At 48.5% G+C, this 23,910-nt stretch overlaps 1 protein-coding gene and 1 pseudogene across 8 annotated transcripts in view; both read right to left on the reverse strand.

Moving 5' to 3' along the window:
* ASAP2 (ArfGAP with SH3 domain, ankyrin repeat and PH domain 2) overlaps window positions 1-23,910 on the reverse strand; it is a 166,805-nt gene that overhangs the window by 81,225 nt on the left and 61,670 nt on the right. For 6 of the 8 annotated variants that reach the window (XM_045084889.1, XM_045084890.1, XM_045084891.1 and 3 more), the window contains one exon: window positions 6,671-6,816. The exons of the other annotated variants lie outside the window; for them this stretch is intronic. In XM_045084889.1, the coding sequence (XP_044940824.1) occupies window positions 6,671-6,816 (146 nt within the window). The remainder of the gene's footprint in view (window positions 1-6,670; window positions 6,817-23,910) is intronic. 8 annotated transcript variants of the gene reach the window in all.
* LOC106005188 lies at window positions 9,947-22,643 on the reverse strand (annotated as a pseudogene).

Here is a 23,910-nt window from a genome sequence, read left to right on the forward strand (position 1 = left end):
ACTGATTCGTCCCTAGTAGTGCATCCTCCACGCATCTGGCAAGTCATTAGAGTCATGAACTTGCCACCATGTCCACATGCAGATGAGCCTGAGGATCTCGGGATGCCCACAGGACTCCCTGGCCCCACCTCCAGCCCAGGGACTCAAGGACCCAAGGCGGGGGCCGCGTCCTCAGGCTCTGTGGCGTTCGCACCGTGGCCACCGGAGCACACGGTGCTTCTAATAAAAGCGTTTGTGTTTCCCTGGCCAGAGGGCAGTGCTCACCGCCTGGACAGCGCCAGAGTGGGCCCAGTACCCAGCGCACGATTGGTCAACCCCTCTGGAGGCCTTGTTCCCAGCCCCAGCTTTTCCCACGTTCTCTCGCGTCTACAGGTCCGTGTACCAGGAGGATTACACGAAGGGAGCAATGTCTTCCAAAAGAAAAAGAAGGGAAGAAACAGTATCAAAATACACTTAGACGTATTAGGTGTCTGTGCTACAACCAAGACACAGAGGCTCTCACATTAGCTTTACTGTTTTTGTTGTTCTGGTTAAACTAAGGACATGCTTTTATTTTTGGTCGGGGACTTGGGAGCGTAGGAAGCAGCTTACAGGCCTGAAGACTTGCAAGTCTAAGACAAAGAATCTCCAGCTGCACATGAGGCCAGTTAAGAAGTCAGTGCGAAGGTTTCTGGGCATCCGGAGTAACCGGCAGCTGGCCTGTCCACAGACTCCATCCGCCCAGCTCTCCAGCCCTCGGCACTCAGAGCTGGGAGATCTTTACTCTGCATACAAGAGCCTGCAAGCCAAGCCAGCCTGTGCTCCAGCTCCCAGCGCTGTGGAACGAGAAACAGTGGAGGCAGATGCCGGCAGCAGTAAAACCCAGCAATCAGCAGGCACAAGAGTATCAGAATACTAAAATGTCCGAAATGGAAAGTGGGTAGTCTGGCACCAGTCTAGGGGCAGAGACGGGCCATAGACCACGTGCAAGATGTCAGGGGTTTTCTAAATTTCGGCATAGTTCAGTAATTTAAGCCCAAAACAAGTCTTCCTCCCAAAAAGAAGAGATCATGATCAGTGCCCCTGTTATTAATAAGAAGGTAAGACATTTTAATGTAAGACATTTTCAATAAATGAAGTTAAAAAAGAAGTAGTACGGGGCACCTGGGTGGCTCAGTGGCTTAAGCATCTGCCTCCAGCTCAAGTCACGATCCCAGGGTGCTGGGATCAGGCCCCTTGCTCAGTGGGGCGCCTGCTTCCCCCTTTCCCTTCCCTCCCTCCCCCTGCTTGAGCTCTCACACATGTGCACATGCTCACTCTCAAATGAATAAATAAAAAATCTTTAAAAAAGAAAGAGAAAGAGAGGAGACATATGCGCAAGTCTGGAGGGTGAAGACACCTAGCAGAAAGCTCTCTGTCCTCGAAGGGATGTGACACGCTCTGTTAGTCTGGAGACTGAGCTCAGTCAGACCACACCGGAGAGCGTGGCAGGAGAACCCTGCTGATATCCACACGGCAGGCTGGGACGCCTCTGCCAGGCTCTGCCCACTCACAAGGACAAGGTCGCAGGCGGCCCCACACCCCAACAGAACCTCACTAGCGCTTTGCTCTGCTCCTAGTATATCTTGTAACACCGATTAGCTGCCTAATGAATGAATGAATTCTTAACTTAGGTGTATGTTGGTGGAATTTTCAAATTCCTCCTTCTTTCTTTTTTTTTTTAAGATTTTATTTATTTATTTATTTGTCAGAGAGAGAGACAACAAAAGCAGGCAGGGTGGCAGGCAGAGGTAGAGAGAGAAGCAGGCTCCCTGCTGAGCAAGGAGCCCCATGCAGGACTCGATCCCAGGACTCTGTGATCATGACGTGAGCCGAAGGCAGCGGCTTAACCCACTGAGCCACCCAGGCGCCCCTCAAATTCCTCTTTCATTGTGAGTGAAGTAGATTTCCTCAGCCCCAAGGCTGCCCCCAGATCTCACATCGGGACTCCATCCTTCCCTGAGCATCTGCTGGTCCTGTTTCCCCCCGGGGCAGCTCTGCGGACAGGGAGCACATACATATCACCCCCAAGTCTCTGAAAAAAAGACAGGGACTGCATATCTGGGAATGACCTTTCTGCAATCTGTCCTCTAATGCAGCCACTCGTTAGAAAGCTACCTCCCAGCACAGAAGTGGTCCCTGGAAAATCCTTCCAGGATTCTCACATCCATCTGGTAAGAGGAAAAGAACCTAAGAAACCGGGCTGACTTCATAACCAGTTTCATTTCACACGTTCCATTTCTGGAGCTGCCGTATTTCTCCCCTTATCCTGCATAACCGCAGAGAAAATTCAGAGGCTCTGTGAAGGTGAGAATCTCACCCGTTAGTAACAAAATCTCACTCTATATTAATTTGGCCTTTCTCTGGAGACGCTCCAACTGCTTTATAAACATCCTCTCTCGCCACAATGCAGGTAGGTGGTCATTTTCCTTTGTGGACAAGGGCAGAATGGACCATCTTAGCCACCCAAGATGGAAATGTTTTTAAATGCCTGAGAGAAAGGAAAAGCAAGGCTTTAAAAATAAGAGATAGGACAGATGTGACCAAAAATAGGAGTAAGAATGGTATACAAAATACCAAAAAAGGAGAATTCTCCTGTAATCCGCTCACTCTCAGCAACAGCTTCTTAGAAGCGGCCCCTTCGGTGCTCTAGTGGCTGGATGGCTTCGCCACGGGCCCTGGCCCAGAAAATCAGGCCTGGTGAATTTAATTTTGGCACAAGTAAGAGATTTTCTCCCTCTCTCTGATCTTTGCCAGAGCCAGGATCAACAACCTTAACTCCATAAAATACAAGCTGAAAGCAAAGGGAGGCACCCAGACTCAAAGCCACTACCACCAGGACTTGGGTTCCTGTCTCCTGACAACACCAGGGTGTCACCCACGAGCTGGGCTCTAGCTGACAAAGAACCCCCCCCCCACCCACCGCTTTCCTCTCGATGCTGGCCCTGAGTGGGCCTGGTGCTCCCACCACGGAGGAAACTGAGGCCCCACCGCACAGGCCGCTGCAGTCCCGCCCAGCCCACGTCTCCCTTGAAGCTTTCCCTGCACCGCCGACCTTCCTGCTCCGTCTTTTTCCCTCCAGAAGAGTCTACAAGAAACTTTAACTTCTTTAAATGCCGCCATGGACAGAGCATAGATTTGGCGGTCTCAACTCTGTTGCTCACTGGCTACAGACCAGGGAAGTCATTTTTTGAGTCTGTGCCCCTGTTAGATGAAGGTAGCAGGCGCTGTCCTGCACAGGGGTCAGGAGGACCGAGCGAGTGTCCCCTTCACACCCAGCTCACGGCCTGCCACCCCATGCGTGCTCAGCAGCGATGGCCACTGCCGGCTTCCTCATGGCAGAAAAGTGGGCAGCCGGGCCTTGCTGCTGTTCCTGATGCCCGCAATGCTCAACGTGGCAAAGCCGCCGTGGCAAGGTCCCAACCTACCTGGTCTTCAGTTTTGCAGAAAACCGAGAACAGAAGGGGCAGTTTTGTTAACTGTACAGCAGCTCATGTTGGCAAGGAAGCTCAAGCTGGCCTCCTGGGGATTCCACTGTGGGGAAGGCTAAGGTGGGCCCTTCTCCACCGTCCCCAGCGCCTTCTCAGTTATCTCCAGAGCGGGAGAACCGGGCTCCCTCCAGGGAGCTGTTGTAAAGATTAAGTAAACGAAGCTGGAGTCTCTACACAGAACCAGGTGTGACACTCCTCCCTCCATTCTACACTGAGAAAAGCCAGGTCTGGGCAGCAGCTGAATGGAGAGGAAGAGGAGCGGCTTTCAGTGGGGCGGGGTTGGGGGGTGAGGGGGTCGGGGAGGCCCCTGCCTGAGGCCCTGCTCATCCTCCGGGGATCCCTCCCGCCGCCTCCCTTCTGGCTCAATCCTGTTTCCTGACTCACACATCTTCCTCTTTCTTGGCTTTCCTTTTCATTTTGCTAAAGCACATCCTGAAGGAGTTTCAGAGAAATGACGCACAGGAGCTGAACGTTTTGAGCTTTGCCTGACTGAAAATATCTCTGGTTCTATTCGCATGCACAGCTGCCTGTGGCTCCAGGTTGGAATCCTGCTCCCCAGGAGGTTAGTGGACTTGCTCCATGCCTTCAAGTTCCCAGTGCTACTGCGGAGACGTCCGAAACCACTGATTCCTAATCCACCATGTGCCTTCTGGAAGTGTGAAGACTGTTTGCAATTTCACAGATGCTCAGAGGCCTCCTCCCTCCCTGTTCTGGGCTCTGACCAGCCTTCAATCTGGAGACACAAGCAGTTGGAGTTCAGGGACCATCTTGTCCTCGTGACACTCTCCTGTCTTCCATTCATTCTGAGGCACCTGTCCACTGACTGACGGGCCTGAAGGATTCATCATCATGTCTGTGATCAGTTTTCTACTTTTCTATTGTTTCGCTTTGTTTTTTGAAACATTTTCTGACAGACTCCTATTCCAGCCATGTCACCGGATTTTTTCTTTTATGTTTTCTTACATGAATCATTTCCCCCCTTTCTTTAACCATAGCTGCATCCCTACTCCTGCCTTCTGATATAAAGTCTATTCCAATCTCTCAAAAAAAAAATTTTTTTTTAAAGATTTTATTTATTTATTTGACAGAGAGAGAAATCACAAGCAGGCAGAGAGGCAGGCAGAGAGAGAGAAGGGGGAAGCAGGCTCCCTGCTGAGCAGAGAGCCCGATGCGGGGCTCGATCCCAGGACCCTGGGATCATGACCTGAGCCGAAGGCAGCGGCTTAACCCACTGAGCCACCCAGGCGCCCCTCTCAAAAAATTTTTTTAAAAGATTTTATTTATTTACTTATTTGACAGAGAGATCACAAGTAGGCAGAGAGGCAGGCAGAGAGAGAGGGAAGGCTGAGCAGAGAGCCCGATGTGGGGCTCGATTCCAGGACCCTGAGATCGTGACCTGAGCCGAAGGCAGAGGCTTAATCCACTGAGCCACCCAGGCGCCCCATCACTCAGCAGAATTAAATGTAGTTTCTCTTCTTTTCTTTCCTTTTTATTTCTTTTTAAAGATTTTATTTATTTATTTGAGAGAGAGAGAGAATGACAGAGAGAGAGCACGAGAGCAGAGTGGTCAGAGGGAGAAGCAGACTCCCGCTGAGCAGGGAGCCCAATGTGGGACTCAAACTCAGGACTCCAGGATCATGACCTGAGCCAAAGGCAGTTGCTTAACCAACTGAGCCACCCACATGCCCCTAAATACAGTTTCTTTAAAGCTTCTTCTGCAGTCTGCATTACTCCTGTTTCCTCTAAGCCCTCACCTCTGCTTGTTTTGGTCTCTTTCACTCTGGAGGCTGTTCACTCATACTTTGGTGTGAGGTGCCCAGAGTCACGGAGGGGCTGACCCACGAAGGGGCTGGGGGGGTGGGCTGTGGGCTGACAGTGTCCCAAGAGGCCCCCACAGGTCTTCCCTGGGGCCATTCGGTTTCTCCAGTTGAAATAAAAAAGGCTCCAATCTGACTCCGTGGTGAGAGCCTAATAAGCATGTCTGCCAGGGTCCAGGGAGCAGGGCTAACAGGAGACCAGGGATCCCCAGTCAGGATGCTTGCCACCAGCTTGTTGGAAGCAGGAAGAAGTGGGTGATGAATTCAACAAAAGTCCCCAAGAGATTGCAAATGAGCCCGAGTAAAAAACTTAAGAACAGTAACGACTTTTTGATTTTACCATTTCCAACTGAAATCTCTTACAAGTGAAGACGGGGAGAGAGACCCAGAGCCTTAAGGATCTGGTTCTTGTCCTTCCACGTTTTAACTCATACACAATGTTCCCTTCTTTTTGCCCCGCCACGGCCAGACGTACAAACCCGCCATCATCACCATTTCAAGAATGATAAGCTACTTTTTCACTTGTTATTTGCTTGCTGACAGGAGAAATGAGAATGGCACTGCTGTTTGCGACCTTGACCTGCTCCGGTCACCCATGACCTTTTGAAGCTGGGGGAGAAAAACAGGAAAGGGAGGCTGGGGCCATCCCAGTGTGTACCCCCTTGTGGAAGAAGCCAGGCAGCGGGGTCACAAACACCCTCTCAGGCTGCCCACTTGTTCAGAATTCTGTTCCCACAGCGAGGAAGGCACAGAGCTGCCAAGCACAAGAAAGAACCCCATTCACCCACGTTACCCGGCACCTACCACAGGCAAGAGTCCCGACTCCACGTTCCCACTTGCTTAAAAAGCGACTTTTTTTAGGCTTTGCATTTGGGAGCATAAAAGGCCTTTAAATATTCATGGCAATTTCTGTGCTTTGATTATAGGTTACCTTGCTGTGTAAGACAGGCCTGGAACATATTTATTAAATATTCTAAGTTTAAATGCCCACCATAATTGCCAGAAACAGATGATTCTATGTAGTTTATAAACTTAAAAACTGAAGTCAGGGGCCCTTAAGAAGATGAACGCATTTATCCATTTTGTCCCACAGCTGTGTATATTTAAAACGCGCACTTGAATTAAAAAAACCATGTTACCGTAAAAATTACAATTCTAAAATTTATTCCAAAGTGACCAAATGGGTATAGAAAATATAATTCCTTTAGGCACTGCATGAGCTTTAAAATGTATTCCCAGATGAGCACAAACCTCGGCTACCCTCCACGGGCTACCTTTCCGACTAAAGGAACTGCATGTGCTCGACCCGCGGCCCAACAGCTTCCTGTGTGTGAGGACACTTACCAGGTTTTTGAAAAGTGCCGTCAACTCCTTTGTAAACACCGAGAACTTGAGGAACGCACTGCCTAAATCCGGGTCATCTCGGCACACGCAGTTGCCCCCAAACTTCTCCAGAGCCTGGGTGTACTGCTCCTCGTTTTCCACGTGAGCTACAACAGCAGCGGGAGACGCCCCGTTAGTACAGCAACCTCTCCATCCTCGCGCTTAACAGCTTCTTCCTAAGTTGTGAATAAAACTGAACACATTAGCAGGATACGAATCTGAAAAGTGTCGAGCTGCACCGGAGCAGAAATCACTTTGTTGTCCTGACAACGGTCCCGCTGCACTGGCAACGGATCCCAAGGAAGGAGGGTCATGATGACCAGGATGGGAAGAGCTTCCTTGCACAAGCCCCCCCGCCTCCAGCATGTCGGATGAGGCTCCAAGGGTACCCCGAGGCCTCCCACATCTCCTAGGACCCCTCTGTGGTGTATAAGATGGCAGGAAGCACCAGCCCAGCCAACAGACTCGGTCCTCTCCTAGAAACTCAGAAAGAGATGCCCATTCCTCTCAAGCGTGAGCCCTGAACCAGAGCCACAGGCCACAGCTCTCCTTTCCACATGGCAGGAGCTGTGGACCTTGGAGCACGGGCTGGGGCCACAAAGGTCAACTGAGTGTGTCTGTGTTCTTCTCAGACACATCCTCTGTTCAGGTGCCTGCCTTCCCTGACTGCTATACATCCCACAGATGTCTTCTTCCTCCAGGAAGCCTTCCATGACTCTGCCCTGTGCCCTGTCCTTGGTCTCAGCATGGACATTGAAACTGGGAACGTATGTCTCGACGTTAGACATGTTTAGAAGACAGGGACTAAATTTTACTTATCTTTGTGCCTGAAATACAAGACAACAAGCTTCTGTCCGAATAACAACAACAAAAAGCAAACCCCTGTAATCTATCTGACGGCATTTTACTATCATTAGGCCTTAACGCATGGAAACCTGGATTCTGGGTCTCCAGCTCAGTGGTTCCCAATCCCTTTTGGACACCAAAATGATAACAAGCATCTTATCAGACTGTAAAAGCTGCCACCCGGCTTCAGATCTTTCATTCAGAAATGGAGGCAGGTGGAGGGGCCCAGGTTTCTAGTAAGTTAATGTGGTTGACTATAATCCCCTTACTTCTAGGTCATTTCTAAGTGAATCCAGCCAGTCTGTGATAAAACAACTGTTGTTTGCATTAAGCACCTGATTTCTTTTCTTTTCTTTTTTCTTTCTTTATTTTTTTTTTAGATTTTATTTATTTATTTGTCAGAGAGAGGGAAACAGAGAGAACACAAGCAAGAGGAGTAGCAGCAGGCAGAGGGAGAAGCAGGCTCCCTGCTGAGCAAGGAGCCCGATGCGGAACTCGATCCCAGGACCCCATCTGAGCTGAAGGCAGATGCTTAAACGACATCTGAGTCCCAGGTGCCTGATTTCCATGTTTTCCTCATTTCAACGAGAAATGTAACACGACCAGTTTGTATGCACAACGGGGCAGACAGACATGTAGCATAAACTTGTATGTGAATGCCATCAGATTCTTCCTCAGGTAAATTAAACCACTGTCAGCCAATGCCAATTCCTGGGCCTGGTGACCGGGGAAACACAAGGAACATTTATTTGTGATGGGCAGCCCTTGACCCCAAGCCACATTCCATGAACGGCGTGCCTGTCCATCCTACCAGTGAGGAGCTATGCCCTAGACCTCCAGTACTGGCCTCTGGAGATTCCAACATTGGCCTCACAAATATAAGAGAAAATTAATTTCACTGTTTGAGCCCTTTCCCTTGTTTTTTTTCTTTACCATTTCAGAAAAGGACCTGAGAGTTCTAGATAAATTAAATGCATTTCTGAGACTACACTCAGCAAACAAGACAGAAAAACACACACAGGGGCCCTGAAGAATGTGTGTCAGAGCGGGAAGAGCTCCCAGATCTGGGTTCCAGGCCCATGCCTTCCGCGGAGCGTGGGACTCTGGTGAGTAAATGGCCAAATGTCTCAGCCACGTGAAGGTTGGAAATCTGCTGTGAGATACTCACAAGGTTAAGGTAAGAAGCAAAGAATAGAGCCAGGGACACAAGCTCAGCCACACTCAGCAAAGATCCAACAGCACACACGGTAAACAGAAGCACGATGTCATTTCTACGGAATATGGACAATGTATGCTTTTTCTAAACCTCACAACAACTTTGTAATAAGACCTACGCATTCTTCCCCATCCTGGCGAACATAAGTCGGGGCGCTCAAAGAGGTTAAATATTTGTCCTGGGAAACAGGGCCAGCAAGCGGCCAAGCCAGGCTTCAAATCCAAGTGCATTTCACCCCAAAGCCCACTGTTCTCCTCTGTACTAGTGTTCAGTTCAACAAGAAAATCAGCTTCCCTAGCCCAAACAGGGGCCCACATTTTAGATTTTTTTAATTCTATTTCAGAGATGGGTCAGTTACATCGTCTAGTTCACTTCAGTTAGAAAATTCTAGCACATGTGGTTTAACCGCAAAGGAAAGCTCCTTCCAAACCACATGCTCTTCTATAACTGTTTCAGGGTTAGTGGTCAAGACATGGGCAATTCCAGTGTGGCTTTACAAGGGAGTGACAGCCACAGCAGACATCTGGGGCTGAGGTCTCCACTGGGTTAGAGAAACAGGACACAAAAGCCAAAGTCGCCTTGGGTGCCCCCCAAATCATGCCTGGGCCGCTCTACGCGAATACCCAAAAGGCGGGGGGGGGGGGTTCCCTTTCATTAATGCCGATTAGGTGGCCTTTAAGCCTTTGTTCAACTTAACTTGATAACAGTGTGAGGTCTTAATATTATCATCCCTATTACCTTCTGAATAAATCCAGTAGAATTCAGAGGGCTTAGAGACTTGCCGGAGACCACACAGTTGGTAAGAGGTGGGCAGGAATCCCCACTCTTTTCACCTTGCGGGCTGCCTCCCTGCCCATGGTCACCGGTGGGGAGGAGGAACCTATCTTTTCTCTTCACTGGCAGTTAGCCCAGCACATAGAGGAGGAATAGCAAGACCTCATATTACGGCACCAAGTACTAATGAACCTCCTATCACCCCTCCTTCTGGGCTTCTCAACTGACTGGGTATAGGGTGTTTGTAAAAATTCTTTCCCTTACAGGGCACCTGGGTGGCTCAGTGGGTTAAGCCTCTGCCTTGGGCTCAGGTCATGATCCCAGGGTCCTGGGATCCAGCCCCACATCGGGCTCTCTGTTCAGCAGGGAACCTGCTTCCCCCTCTCTCTCTGCCTGCCTCTCTGCCTGCTTGTGATCTCTCTCTGAGTCAAATAAAATAAATAAAAGTCTTTTTAAAAAAATTCTTTCCCTTATAAATCTTTGAAACAACGTGTTGATTCCCACACTCCAATCATGATCCGTGAAGTTGTGAGCTCATCATCACCATAATTTCCTTATTTATATTTAAAGTGTTCTGGTCCACTGTAATCTACTTTTTGATGCTCAAATTGTCCCAGCTTCAGTCAGTGGAAGCTTCTTCATGCTGATCTACTTGGGGTTTTTAACACAAATTCCCTTCTTGCAAACAGATTTGTAACTTCTTGATAAAATATGATAGCGCCGTATGTCTCCGTGTCTTCCTGAAACACCCAACAGGGTCCCCACCGGAGGAACAGTAAACCCTCCACAGATATGTACTCACTGACTGAGCTACTGCTCCAGATCTCCCGAAGTCTGAGATTTTCCTACTAGAGAACAGAAAGTTGTTGAGTGCCTTTATCTTTCTTTTGCCAGAAACAAACTTAAAATAGGAACCTGAAATAAATAGCTTGGGAATAAAGTTTCTGGAAAGAGCCCAAACTGGTCTATCAGCTTTTATTTACAAAATTGTTGAAAGCTGTTTCTCTAAAAAGAACTCACTCTCCTGCTTCCCCCGTTGTTCAAATAGATCTTAAACTCTGGTTCTTATTAATGATCCAGATCCAAACGTCTTTGATGTGGGAGGGACTTAGGGACATGAGAATCCAAGTCCCTGAGACCACAGCAGGACAAGAAAGACCCCGTTTCTTCTCCATTCTAACCCCACAGCCCTTCCATTTCCCACACCTCACAGCCCCAAAGTCCCACTTCCCACCAATCCAATCAAAGGGATGAAATGAGAGATTCGCACTGAAAAATCTCTTATGAAGCCAGCAAGCACGCATCCATTCTGAATTTAGAAGGACTGCATTTTATTGTGTGCTTTTTAGTTTACTTGATTCTGTGGTTTTAAAAAAAACAAACCCTCCTATCAAGGAGAAGGCCCAATGCATATAGTTCAAAAGCTGGGTCCGAAAAGGACAAAAGGCAGCCCCTTTACGCTTCCTCAGCAGGCCCAGCACAGGGAGGAAGCAAGCCCAGGGCCCCAGCACTGCCAAACGACAGCCCGGGCCCCAGTCAATTCACCCTCCACCAACCTCTACATCCACCTCAAGTATTTCGCTCATCACCTCCAACCCTGCAACAGGGGTAAGGCTGTACGCTGGGGCGGGACACACACAAGAGTGAGCACCGTAGCTGGCATCAATGTCTAGGGAAAGACGAAACCACACCACAATGGCCTGAAACATGGCAGGTGTTGGGATTCGGAGCCTCCAAGAAGGGGACATCTGAACTGAGGTTCCAGAGTTAGGCAGCAATTTCCAGAGAAGGAACAGGCAGGTAATCAACCCCAGGGAGTAGCGCGGAGCCCCACGTGTTCAGAGGCTGTGAACGCTTTTGTAGGTTTCCAGCTCCTGCGTGCCCGTAGCTCTAGCTCTCCACACCATCCCACGGCAGCCCAGGCCCCAGGGGCCATCCGCACCCACTGCTGGGTCTTTTCAGTTGAAATGGGACCTGGTCCGGAATCCTGCCTTTACAGACAGGGAACCAAAGCTCAGAGAAGGTGCTGACTTGCCCGCATTCACACAGCAGGTGTGCGGCAGAGCTGGAACAAGATCTCTGGTCTCCTGACGCCCCGTCTTCCAACGTTCCCCCACGGGTCCATCACAGCCACTACTCTCGGCTCTAGGTTAACACGAATGTGCTCCTGGCCCCCAGCCAAGCACACGCACTGGTAACCCAGACACCAAGGGCCACAATCAGAGAAACGGGGGTTGGCAGGCCACCCTGACTGGGACAGTCTAAGCCCCTGCTCCTGGCCAGACCACGGGCCCCTCGGGGGTCCAGCTGACACAAACACCTGCTGACACCCCCACATACCAACCACCCACTCAGGCCGCTCTGCCAAGGGCACGTTTAAGAAGAGACGTATGTTCTCTACGGTAGTAGCTTTACAAAGGCACTCCCAATGGCACACTGATTAATATTCAACCGTGTGCCATCATTTTAATGTCCACACAATCTGCACAAGTGCACACGAAGGAGACCACTTCCCCTGGCGCTGGCGACCCCACACATCGCCTGGTTTTGTGTTCAAGTTGGAGCGCACAGTCTCCTGAGGGAACAACTGCTTCAAGTCAAAGATAATCTTGTTTCCGACAGGATCTCTGCCCTGTGATCTTTCATCCCGTGGGAGAAAACCATTTTTAGAGCTTTATTTCCAGAGCCAGCCCAGATGAAAACCTTTCAGTTCACCATCTGGTAATCAGAACCAAAAGTCTAAGACAATTTGACATCCCATAATCTCACTTCTAGAAATCCATTCTAAGGAAATAATCCAGGTGATCAGAGGTATGTGTGCCAAATAACTTGTCAAGAGTGAAAACAGAGTGTATAAAGCGCCAACAATGTGCAAATGAGTGAAGAGCTGTCTCTATAAAATGGAACATTCTGGAGGCTTCTGACATCATGAAGTAGGAATATGCTCAGCACAGAAAACACGTTTAAGAAAAAAAGAGGCGGCAGGATATGAAACTGTATATTTAGTCTCAACTTTATAAAGTTAAAAGTAGAGAAGAGGTTGCAAGGAAAATCCATCAAAATGCTAAGCGGTGGTGAAAACGGCGAGTGCGCCACCAGGGCAGCTGGCGTACAGGCCCGGGGCCCCACTGTCCATGCAGCATCACATCCTCCCCCAGTGGGCAGCCTTCAGCTGTGGGAGCTCCCGTGGGAGTGGGAACAGCCAGCCTGGGGGCCGCGGTCACCAGCCTACACCCCCACACCGCAGCCTGTCGCACACAGGGAGTGGGAATGGCCCCCGGCCATGACTCTGTGCTACTGCACCTCTCAATCTTCTAAACTAAGCGTGTATCATCTTTATAATTAGAAAACAACATGTAGAATCAATACGACAGAACAGACTGAAGTGTCCACTGCCATGGCTAGGGCATTCTGGCTCTCTGTGCCTGTGCCTGCTGAGGGTATCACAACGTGAATTCTTCACCGAAGTCTCTCTCGGACAAGCCGCCACGACAGAGGCAGTCTTTGGAACCTGAGTACCTACCTGAATGGCTCTGACAAGACACAGGGACCTACAAACCAGAAAGGGTTTGATGCGAACACCCTTCTATTTGACAACTCCTAAGCTCAAGACAAGCAAGACAAGAGAAATGTGGTCCCTCTCTTGGAGCTTCATCACCTGCCACGTTTCCAACCTTCTGTGCTCTTTTCTATTTTCAAAGCTCATTTTCTTTAACCCTTTCCTGGGGCGTCCCCTTTGAATTATGGAAAGCACCAGTCCTTATGGAGGGGATCACGGACATATCTAGTCTGATTACGTCCAACACAGGAAGCGAGCGATGAAGTTATTAATTAACGTCAAGGTCTGGCTACTGAAACAGGAACACTTTCATCTGAGATCACCACGTATTCTTTGATCCTGCCCTTGATAAACAACAACACGGTGACGTCGGAAGTCTGTGTGAAGGACCCCACACAGCTCTAGCTGCCTCAATATAAAACACCCACTGCTTGCAAAAGTGCATTCGGGTGTGTGTGTGTGGGGGGGCTGAGACTGATGCACTAGACGAGGTTTATTTTTTATGCTAGCTTTCTTGTCCTTTTAGATTACAGGCTCAGAGTACAGAAAGCCTATCAAGGTTCACTTTTATTTACTCTTTACTTTTCCTGTATTTCCCGAATACCCACTCTCGGTCAAGAACATTCTTGGTACTAAAGGGTAAAAATCCAATCATGTTGAAATCCTTTCCGGCAGCAAGCACTGAAGAACACAGATATTCCGGAAGCAGAGCCCCTCCCTCAAGAAGCAAAGCTCCGCAAGGGAGAAAGATGCACAGGCGGTCAGTTTGGTGCAGAGAGCACAGCCAGAGACAGAACGGCCCTGGGAAGCTTGGGGGTGGGGGGACAGGTGTGGCCGGTAAGTTTGGTGCAGAGAGCACAGCCAGAGACAGAACGACCCTGGGAAGCTTGGGGGTGGGGGGACAGGTGTGGCCAGAGGACAGGGAGCAGCCGGCAGGGCCCAGATGCATCCCAGGTAACGAAGGGCCCCCAAAGGCTGTAAAGTGACATGGTAAGACTTGCATCTAGGAAAGCTGGATTTGGAGGAACAAAGATGAGTAAAGCGTGGCGCCTGCCAATGCTCAGCTCAGCACGACGAGAAACGAGAAATGCTCGAGAACAATCCATTACCACATACGTTACAAGAGGGAGACTGCAGCTCGAAATGGAAGTGAGCACATTTTCTAGGGCTGGTGATGGAAAAGGCTTCCCAGAGGAGGTAAAGCTTATGAGTTTGGTCCTTTGGAAGCCGGTCCAGGAGATGAGAGCCGCGAGCAGCCAGCTGCCTGACTCACCCCAGACAAGTTCTCCAAAGAGCGGCTTCCCGTCCTAAGGTTGCTCTGCGACCACATCAGAGGAGGGAGAGGCTCTGGCTCTCCTTTAGCCTGGAATCCCCAGGTATCTGGCACGGAAACAGGGAGGCAGACATCTGCTGACCGGACTCCCGGCTACTGGAAACCTTACATCCAATTACACAGATGCCCCCTGTTGGCAAAGCAGCTTGACCAGCCACATTACACAGTGTGCATTTTGTCATGGCAAATTGCTTTCAGCCTTTTCCCCTCTTGATTTCTGCCTCCCTATCCCTAAGGATACAATTCCCATTACTCACAGATGCTCACCAGACTCCTCCCCCCGCCACCCCTCTTCTTTGAGAGCACTGCAGACCAGGGGAAAAGACCGCTCCTGTGGTGTGCCAAGACCTCCCAAGTCGTCACGCCCAAAAAACAGCAGCCTTGAAAAACCAATGGTCTCCAAGCCTCAGGTAATAGCTGCTACTCATGCAGGCAAGATTTTAGATCAATAAACACATATATACATATGTACACACGCACACGACCTTTCAGCTCTGTGACTCTGGGCAAGTGGACAGAGTCTGGAGACTCCCTGAACAGATTCAGAGACCCCCTGAATAATGCTGAATAATGTAGTCAATGTTTTACAGTAAGTAAGGCAGATAGTCAACTCTGTGATGATATCCACATCTATAAAATATGGGGGTTTAGCTAGATCACTGGTTCTTTAATCTTTTATCACAGACATCAGTAAAAATCAGAACAATGTTTCTGATTACCTCCTCTGATTACCTCAGGACAAAGCATCTTTATATAACTTCCCATACAATTTTCAGGATGCACAGACCCTTTAAGTCTGTCCACAGACCCGACTCACCAGGTGAAAAAGCCCAGCCCAGATGAGCTTAAACTCCCTACCAAATAAATACGATGACCCTAAGTATGATTCATGTTAATACGTGGGACTTTAAGAGTCTTAGTTAGCGTTCCTTCTGATTAGCCATCTGTCTGTGATTAATATGCTGTTCACTGCTGACAGGATTCCACAAGTTACCCACCTAAATTCCAATCATTCTTCTTAACCAGCAGAAGAGAGACCATAAGCATTTCAGAGACTCGTAAGTAAAAAACATCTCAAGGTCTCAGAGTCCATGACCCCACCACCCCTACAACTTCCGTAGAGGAAGCACCAAGCCTTTGCTGAAATCCTTCCAATGACCAGCTCACTTCTCTCTCATATTTGAGTCAAAGCTTGCTCCCATGAAAATACCCTTTAAAGAGAAACAGAAAATACACTTCACTTCCTGGTCCTAGAGAAAGCCTTCAGATATGCCCTCTCCCTACCTCCCAAGCTAAGTACTAGGTCCTTCCAGGGTCCTCCTATGTTGAGGTTTTCAGCTCTAAGATTTTGAGGTCCCTCTTAAAATGTTGCTTTTACAATTCAATAAAGGGGTAACCAACTTTTTTTTTTTTTAAACATACTTCCCCCAACGTCACCTGACTCAGCTTTGAGCTTCTCACACACTGGTTCATGCTGAGTTGTGGTCAACCAAAACCACTTGGAGTTCTTCAAAAGGCTCACCATGGCTCCGCCAGCTGATATCCAGGAGGGTCCCACAGCCTTACTGCTTGCTCATTCTCCACTGTGGACCCTCGTTCGCAGCTGGTGCACCGAGCACTGAGCACCGGGAAGTGGGGTTCCACGGTCAAAAGCAGAGATGGGGAAGCAGGTCTGGTTCTGAATCTCAGCTTCTGTAATTGCTAGCTGAGAACCCTGGAGATTACTACTCTGTGCCTCACTGACCTCACCAATAAATGGAGTTGCTGATAGTACCTAACTCACAGGGCTGTTGTGCAGACTGTATTCATGGAGGTAGTTGTCTAGCACAGGGCTGGCCCCACAACAAATACTTCTTGGGGGTCAGATTATTATGCCTGCACTCTCAAGTTTATGAACATCCACACAGAAACCTTTTCTTTATCATTTGTCATAATCTCCTATTCCTTTTGATCACAGACACAGTAACATGTATTTTGTATCCTGAGTTTTATAGTCTGAAAATGTCATCATAAGCATTTTTCTTCATGTTGCTACATAACCATAGTTCCATCAAGCAGTATATCCTAATTCAGTTATTGGAGGCTTTCAGGTTTTCTCTGAGATAACTGGGACAATGCAATGAGCATCTCTGGGTATCTTTCCACATAGTTTTATTTCTCTTGAGGTGAACCACCAAACTGCTTTTTAAAAATTCCATGCCCTGGCTTTCAGTGCCACAACAAAGCAGCAGAATAGCTATTTCATCCTACTCATGCCAATCCCTGAGGATTACTACGATTCAGTTATTTTCTCATGTAATGGTAGAAAATCATGCCAGATACAGTACCTTCTTCGTGCACAATGAAACATCACTTCCTCAACTACTGCACAGGTTTCTTTCAAACTGCTCTATCCTTAAATTATATAAGTATAATAGAAAAAGTTCTCTGTATTAATTTTAAGCTTGGGATTAATTTAATAACCATATTCTAATTAGCACTGTAAAAAAGGGAGAAATACATACACAAAATTATTAAATTCTCATTTTCTTCTGTAAGGGGAAGATGGTAAGGGTTTACAGGAAAATCAGTATTTCTCTCTTTGTACTTCTCATTTCAAGGAAGTGACAACTACTCTAGGACATTCAGATAAAGGGTAAAGAAGATATCCCTCTCTCAGTAAGAAGATCTGCATCAAGTCTTCAAGATAGAGTAATTCTTAGAGAAGTGAAAATGAAAGTTCCCCGTTGTTTCCTTCTTGATAAAGAAGAATTTTCCACCCACTGCTAGGTCAAACAGCTAAAACATGTTAGCTCCAACTTCCCAGTGCAGGGGAGGGGGAGAACACCTTTGGACTGAGAGAGAGCTTGAGACATTTTAAACTAAAAAGTTTTAGAACAAATACAAGCTGGATGTTTTTAAGAGGTCAGAAAGCAGCTTATGATGAGTGGGAAAAATTACTGTAGAAACTGGTTCTCAACAAACCATTATAATAAAGGCTTCTGCAAACCTATACACAAGATGTTCTAGAAAATGAAGATAGCTGGACTGTCATCGTTTTTGAAACATAGGAGCAAATGTAATATACTTGCTATTATGTAGAAAAGCTTGCTTTTTATCTGTGGGGAGACACATGCTACACTCTGGCTCAGGCCAAATGTTTAAAGTCACACATGCGTGTGTGTGCATGCGTGGGGGGGGTTGTATCCTCAAAGACCAGCAGCTTCAGCGTCACCTGGGAACTCAGTCAGCAAATACTTCATCCTCCAGGCTTTATCCTATAGCTACTGAACCAGAAATTCTAAAGATGGAGCTGCTCAGCACCCCGTGTTTTAATAAGACCTCCAGGGGATTCTCGGGCACTCTGAAGTTTCAGAACCACTACCCTAACGCAGAGCTGGGCAAACTTTTTTCCTAAAAAGCAAGAGTATATATAACAGGCTTTGTAAGCCAAGAGACAGTCCTGAGGTGACTCTGTAGGTACCGGGGAAGAGGGTGAAAGCCAGCCTCAGCTCCCTGGCTGTAAAAACACATCTGGCCGCCCTACAGCATCTTGGACCCCCCTTCTGCTTCCATCTGTACAAACCCTCACCCAGCGGAGCACAGCAGTCGGCCGCAAGTAGACTGCTCACATCTAAAATGCTAAGTTTCTCTCCTACACGAGGAGACAGTCTCAGAACTTGCAGCAGAAACACGACAACACACAAAGGAAGATTCAAGAAAATGGACAACGGCTCTGCGACCTTGGTGTCCGCCGCTGAAGGAACACATGGCGAGCATGTTTGCGGCCACCGTGCTTACCGTGTGCCCTGAGCCATGCCTATCACTTCTGCCTTGTTGCTCAGTTAATCTTCACTAATATTTTCAAAATATTAATATTCCCGCCTAATGTGTGAAGAAAGGGAGGCTCAGAAAGATTCAAGAATTTCCGGTGACAGGCTTCCTGAGGGGCACATGAACTTCTACTCCAGGCTTCTCGGGTTCTAACACCTACGCGCTCTTCATCCCAAACTCCACTCGCCTCCAAGAATTAGTCGCTGACCTTAAGGGCCTGCCATCTAACTGAGGGGCAAAGCTCAGCAGACACAAACCTGTTCGAGAACAATAAAGAACAACACTGCAAGGGTAAACAGGGCCTGTGTATTAGGAACTCTTCCAACGGACTCAACTGCAAAACTCCGAATTTTGAGGTAAGATGAGCTGACAAAGATGAGCACATCCCGAGGCCTGGACCCCGTGAAGATGTTCTGCGACCTGACAGATGGGAACTGAGGTTGCACTTGAAATTCAAGTCATTCATCAGCGGAACCCGAGATGGGGAGGCGATCCTGGGTCACTGGGGTCGGGCCCAGGGCGCTCGCAGGATCCTGAGCTGTGCACGAGGGAGGCAGAGTCTGTGTGTGCTATGGACAAAACGGTGTCAGGGAGCCCCCGCCACCCCATGTCCCAGGGTGATGGTATGTGGAGCGAGGCCTCCTGGGAGATAATCAAGTCCGGTTGAGATCAGGAGGGTGGGGCTGCCAGGGTGGCGTAAGTGCTCTGACAAGAAGAGATGCCCCAGAGCCCACTCACTGTCCACCCCAACAGGACTCGGCGAGAAGGCAGCCACATGCTGGCCAGGGACACAGCATGCACACAACCCAGACACGCAGACCCCCTGGCCTCCAGCTTCCGGCCTCCAGAACTATGAGCCGCAGATGCACACGGATGAAGCCACCCGGCCTGGGCGTTCTGTTAGGGCAGCCAGAGTCACGGTGACGAGTGTGAGAAAGACTGCACCGGCCGTGACAGGTTTTGAAGATGAAAAGCCACAGATTGAGGATACAGAGCTAGAAAAGGCAAGGAAGCACTCTCGCCTGGACCCCCAGGAAGGAGCACTGCTGATGCTGTCACCTTAGCCCCACGGGCCCCATCTCTGACCTGAGCTCTCCAGAGCCATGAGCTAAATCTGTCTGTTTCTCATTTTCACAGTTTTTCTCGAAAGTCGTATATGAGATTACTTTATTCCTGCATCTTCTCAATTGTCTCCTGGTATGTGCCCTTTTCCTTTCCTACTTGGCGAGATTTGGCTTTTCCATCCCAGGATCGTTTTGTGGTCTCTGTCAGGTTTTGGTCCAGTGATAACCATCTCGCGAGGGTGAATGCCCACATGGACAGCTGTGCCCTGCGCCCTGTCCCGCTGGATGTACTCGCGCAGTGTAGACGCCGTAGGTCTTCTTGTAAACCCGGACCACTCTGTCAATCTGCTGACCTTTGGAGTGAGCTGGCACAACCCGGACTCTACCACGCTTCAGATGGGCTTGGCTCAAACACTGTACTTCTGCCTCAGCTCTTTGCAAAGAGGGGGAAAACATAATCTTCCCACAAATGTGGGAGAACACATCGAAATGTCTTTCACAGCTCTGGTTCCCGTCAGAAGTCACAAAGGGATTAAACTTCATCTTGGCCACTGTGGCTTCAGTGAGGGCCACAAAAGGGAAGAAACGAAATTTGTCATTTTAAGGCACTCACTTTATGGTAAGTTGTCCCAGCAGCCACAGAAAACTAACGTAAGAGAGTAAGTAAAGAAGGTTAACGTCTTCAACAGGAGCCTGGGACAGGAGGGCTTGTGTCCAGACCAGGAGTGGGGCTGGACGGCAGACGGTGGACAGAGACAGAGACAGCCTGCAACAGAGAGACACTGGGGACAGGTAGGGATCAGTTAGAGGTCAGATGGGGCCAACCCATAACAAATCAAGAAAGCAGGCAGCAAAATCCCAGTCTCAGAGAAATTAAGGAACTCAAGAAGGGAAAGGCATGAGGCAGTGTAAGGCATGAATGGTGAATTCTTTCTGTTGTTCTTTTAATCACAGTGAAATGAGTGCTCTTCCTAGGCGAGCAGTGGCCTTAGGACATAAAGCACACTCATGATCAAGCCACATGGGCCTCCTCTTCGAACTAACCGCCCTGAGAGACAGCATGTGTGGACGCTCACAGGGCCCCAGCCCGACTGCGGTCGCCCGCGGCTAATCCCTTCCTGAATATGCCCCATTGATTTCTGGTGTCTGGTTCTAAAAAAGTTTCATTTATCCTCACACTCCTCTAACCAAAAATATTCAAAGGAATATGAAACTAAAAGCAGTTCTGGAGAAGAGTTCCAAAAATGTTGTGAATGGTGTCAGCACATCCAAAGAAAAGGTATGGGTTTTCCTCCAGAAGTCACCGAAGAAGGTGAATTCTTTGAAGCAACCACAAGGCTCTGAAATAAAGCCTTTGGGATCCGTACTCTGACTTTAAAATAATTCAGATCCATGGCCTCATAAGAAGTCAAACTCGGCAGGATCTACCAGATGGGTAAGAGATGACAGAAATAGCAGCTCCCCCCCAACCCCGCCACCAAGGGCTCGCTAATGGTCAGCCTGCTGTGCGGCGCCTCAGGAAGGACACAGGTTGGGTGCCTGAAGTGTGAGGTGAAAATTCCAGAACCAGCTTCTCCCTTCCTCAAGCCTCCCTTTCCTCTAAGAAAGTGGCAAAACGCCCTTTCAGGCAGACAGAAGAGCAAGTGCAGAGAGAGAGGGCCCAGAACGTGGCACACCGGGGAAACCACACAGTACTTCCCAGAAGGACCCCCGGAAGGCAGCCTGGACCCAGGAGGTGTGAGGGGCTCGGTCTGCCTCTGGCATCCTGCTGTTTACGGAGCCGAGGCTTACGCTGGATCGGTGAAGGGAGGCAGTGGCGATCTCATACGCAAAAAGATCTGGAAAAGGCTAAGAGAGTCCTCCTCCCACACTCCACAGGGGCAGGCTGAAGGCTCCAGCCTGTCCGGCAGGAACGACACCTGCTTACCTGTTCTTGACCCCAATTTCCCTACAATGCTACAGCCCGCGCCGGCCTTCCTCATCTCTCCCAGGCTCTGCAACTCGCCTTCATGAACGTCAACGTGGATAATGAGAAAACGCTGCAGACTCTCGAGCACAGAAGTAACATCACTGGGCTGTATTTTAGGAAACGACTCTGGGGCAGGTAAAGGAAGGAGGTTTGTGGCACACGCTAGACAATATAGGTCACAAAGGCAGATGTGACACGAGTGTTACTAAATTCGTACAGGCTAGTTTCCTGACACTGTGTGTTTACACCTCCTCCCTCTACACTGGCTTGTGAAAGCTATGTGGCCGGGTCCCAGGCTAGCCTACGGGGACATGCAGGTCCTTCTCAGGACTGGCCGTGGTCACGTGGCCAATGCTGGCACAAGAAGCAGAGTCCTTCATTTTTATTTCTGATCAGAACAGAATCAGCCTTCTCGACACGGGACTTCAAAATCACTCTTGAAACCCATTAGAATATAAAAATTCCCTCTTTTAAACTAGCCTTAAATTATAAACTCAAAAGCCCAAGTAAACATGGTTAAAAAACAACAACAACAACAACAACGAAAAACCACTCCTGAGATATTTTTTGAAATCTATTGTTTGTCAAAAGAACTAAGCATCCATCTTTGAGTGATTTCTGGAAATCTTGAAGATGCTCAGTGGGCCAGACACCCCGAAAACATGGTGGCCTCAGAACGGAGCAGGCCCAGCACACAGCCCCGGGCAAGCAGGAAGCCAAGTTCCACGGAGCAGCCCGGGAACAAGTGCAGCCCTCTGATCTTAGGTGGCTCGTCTGTCAAATGAGAACAGTCAGCTGTAAAGATGAACATAATGTATGGAAAGCACAAGGTTTGTAATAAGCGTCCAAAAAACCTACAAATGATCATGATTCCTCCCTGCTCCCTCACGACTTTAGGAAAAAAGCTGGAGGCAGGTGACCACCTCTTTGGAGAGTCAAACATTTGTTTCAGCAAAGCTCGGTGTTGAGTGAAGAGGTTTATACTCTTTGTTATTTCCTTTTAAATAAAAAGTACTTTCCTACATACATTTATTTCGTTATGTGTTACTCAATGAAAACTAATTCTACTTCCTTCATAAAATCAGTAGTTGGCAGTAATCAATCAATCGATGTTTATGCATGTGCAAGCTAAGCATGGTGGTGGTTTCTGGTTTTGTGTTTTAAAAACAGAAGAGGACTGTGACAGCACCTGTGGCTCAGTGGGGTGGGCATCTGACTCCTGGTTCCAGCGTGGGTCATCATCCCGGAGTCACAGACTTGCTCTCTGCACTGAGCCCCATCCGTGCTCAGTGACGCATCTGTTGGACAGTCTCTCCCTCCCTCTCCCACTGCCTCTCCCCCTCCAATAAATAATACAATATTTTTTTTATTTTTTAAAGATTTTATTTATTTATTTGAGAGAGACAGAGAGGGCCAGGGGAAGGGCAGAGAGAGAGGGAGAAGCAGACTCCTAACCTGACATGGGCCTCAATCCCAGGACCCCGAGATCATGACCTGAGCCGAAGGCAGATGCTTAACTGAGTCACCGAGGCGCCCCAATGAATACAATCTTTTTAAAAAAAACAAAACAAAGACTGAAGAACATCAGGATGAATTTTCAACCTTGGCACTACCGACATTTGGGCCCAGCTAATTCTTTGCTGGGAGCTGTCCTGTGCGTCATAGGGTTTTAGCAGCATCCCTATCCTCGACCCACAAGTGCCCACAGTCCGTGCACACACCCGCCTACCTCCCAGTTGTTAGTAACCCAACTGGAGGGAGCAAAATCACCCTGATCCGCATTCTAACCCAACTGAATTATTTCAGAGACAAGGAAACCAGGGCTAAAACATGCGAAGCGATCTGCTCCAGGGGACAACAGCGAGCGTCACGAGTTCCAGGTCCAAAAAGCTTTCGAACTCCGTGGGGACAAGCAAGCTTAGTCACGAACAACTTAAGTCCCTCCCACCTCTTCTTTGCTTTCCTGAACGTCTTTCACGTTCTTTTGGAACTTAGCCATCAACAACTGAATACCTGTCTAATCATGTAACGTCAATACGTTACAATAAAATAATGGAAAATGAAGGGGGAAAAGTATCTATAAAGTCAAAAATGCCAATACAGTCATTTTTTAGCATTCTGCCCCCAAATCTTTTTTCCTATATATATGCTTTTTCCCCCTCTTGATAAATTTTTAATCTTCTCTTTATCCCTGAGGTCAAGATAGGGTATGGCCTGAGATATGTACACATGTCCACCCATAAACACACACACAGGCACACTCGCACACATACCACAGTGTGTATGCACATTTACATGTGTGTGTATAATCTGTTTTCCTTACACTTCAGTCACTCTCTCAGTCTGAGATCTTATTTTATCTTTTATGGAGAGGCCAGTGGGGGGGAAAGGGAGAGAAAGAGAATCTTAAGCAGGCACTGCCCAGTGCGGAGCCCCACACAGGGCTCTATCTCACGACCCTGAGATCATGACCTGAGCCAAAATCAAGAGTTGGACGCTCAACCAACTGAGCCACCCGGGTACCCCTCAACCTGAGATCGCAAATCTTTCTTAAGTTTTTTGAGAATCTGTCAGCTATTGCTTTTTTTAAAATTTTTTTAAAAGGTTTTATTTATTTATTTGACAGA

Source organism: Mustela putorius, unplaced genomic scaffold (assembly GCF_011764305.1).
Source record: "Mustela putorius furo isolate JIRA1106 unplaced genomic scaffold, ASM1176430v1.1 tig00000813_pilon_pilon_pilon, whole genome shotgun sequence".
NCBI classification, from domain to species: domain Eukaryota; kingdom Metazoa; phylum Chordata; class Mammalia; order Carnivora; family Mustelidae; genus Mustela; species Mustela putorius.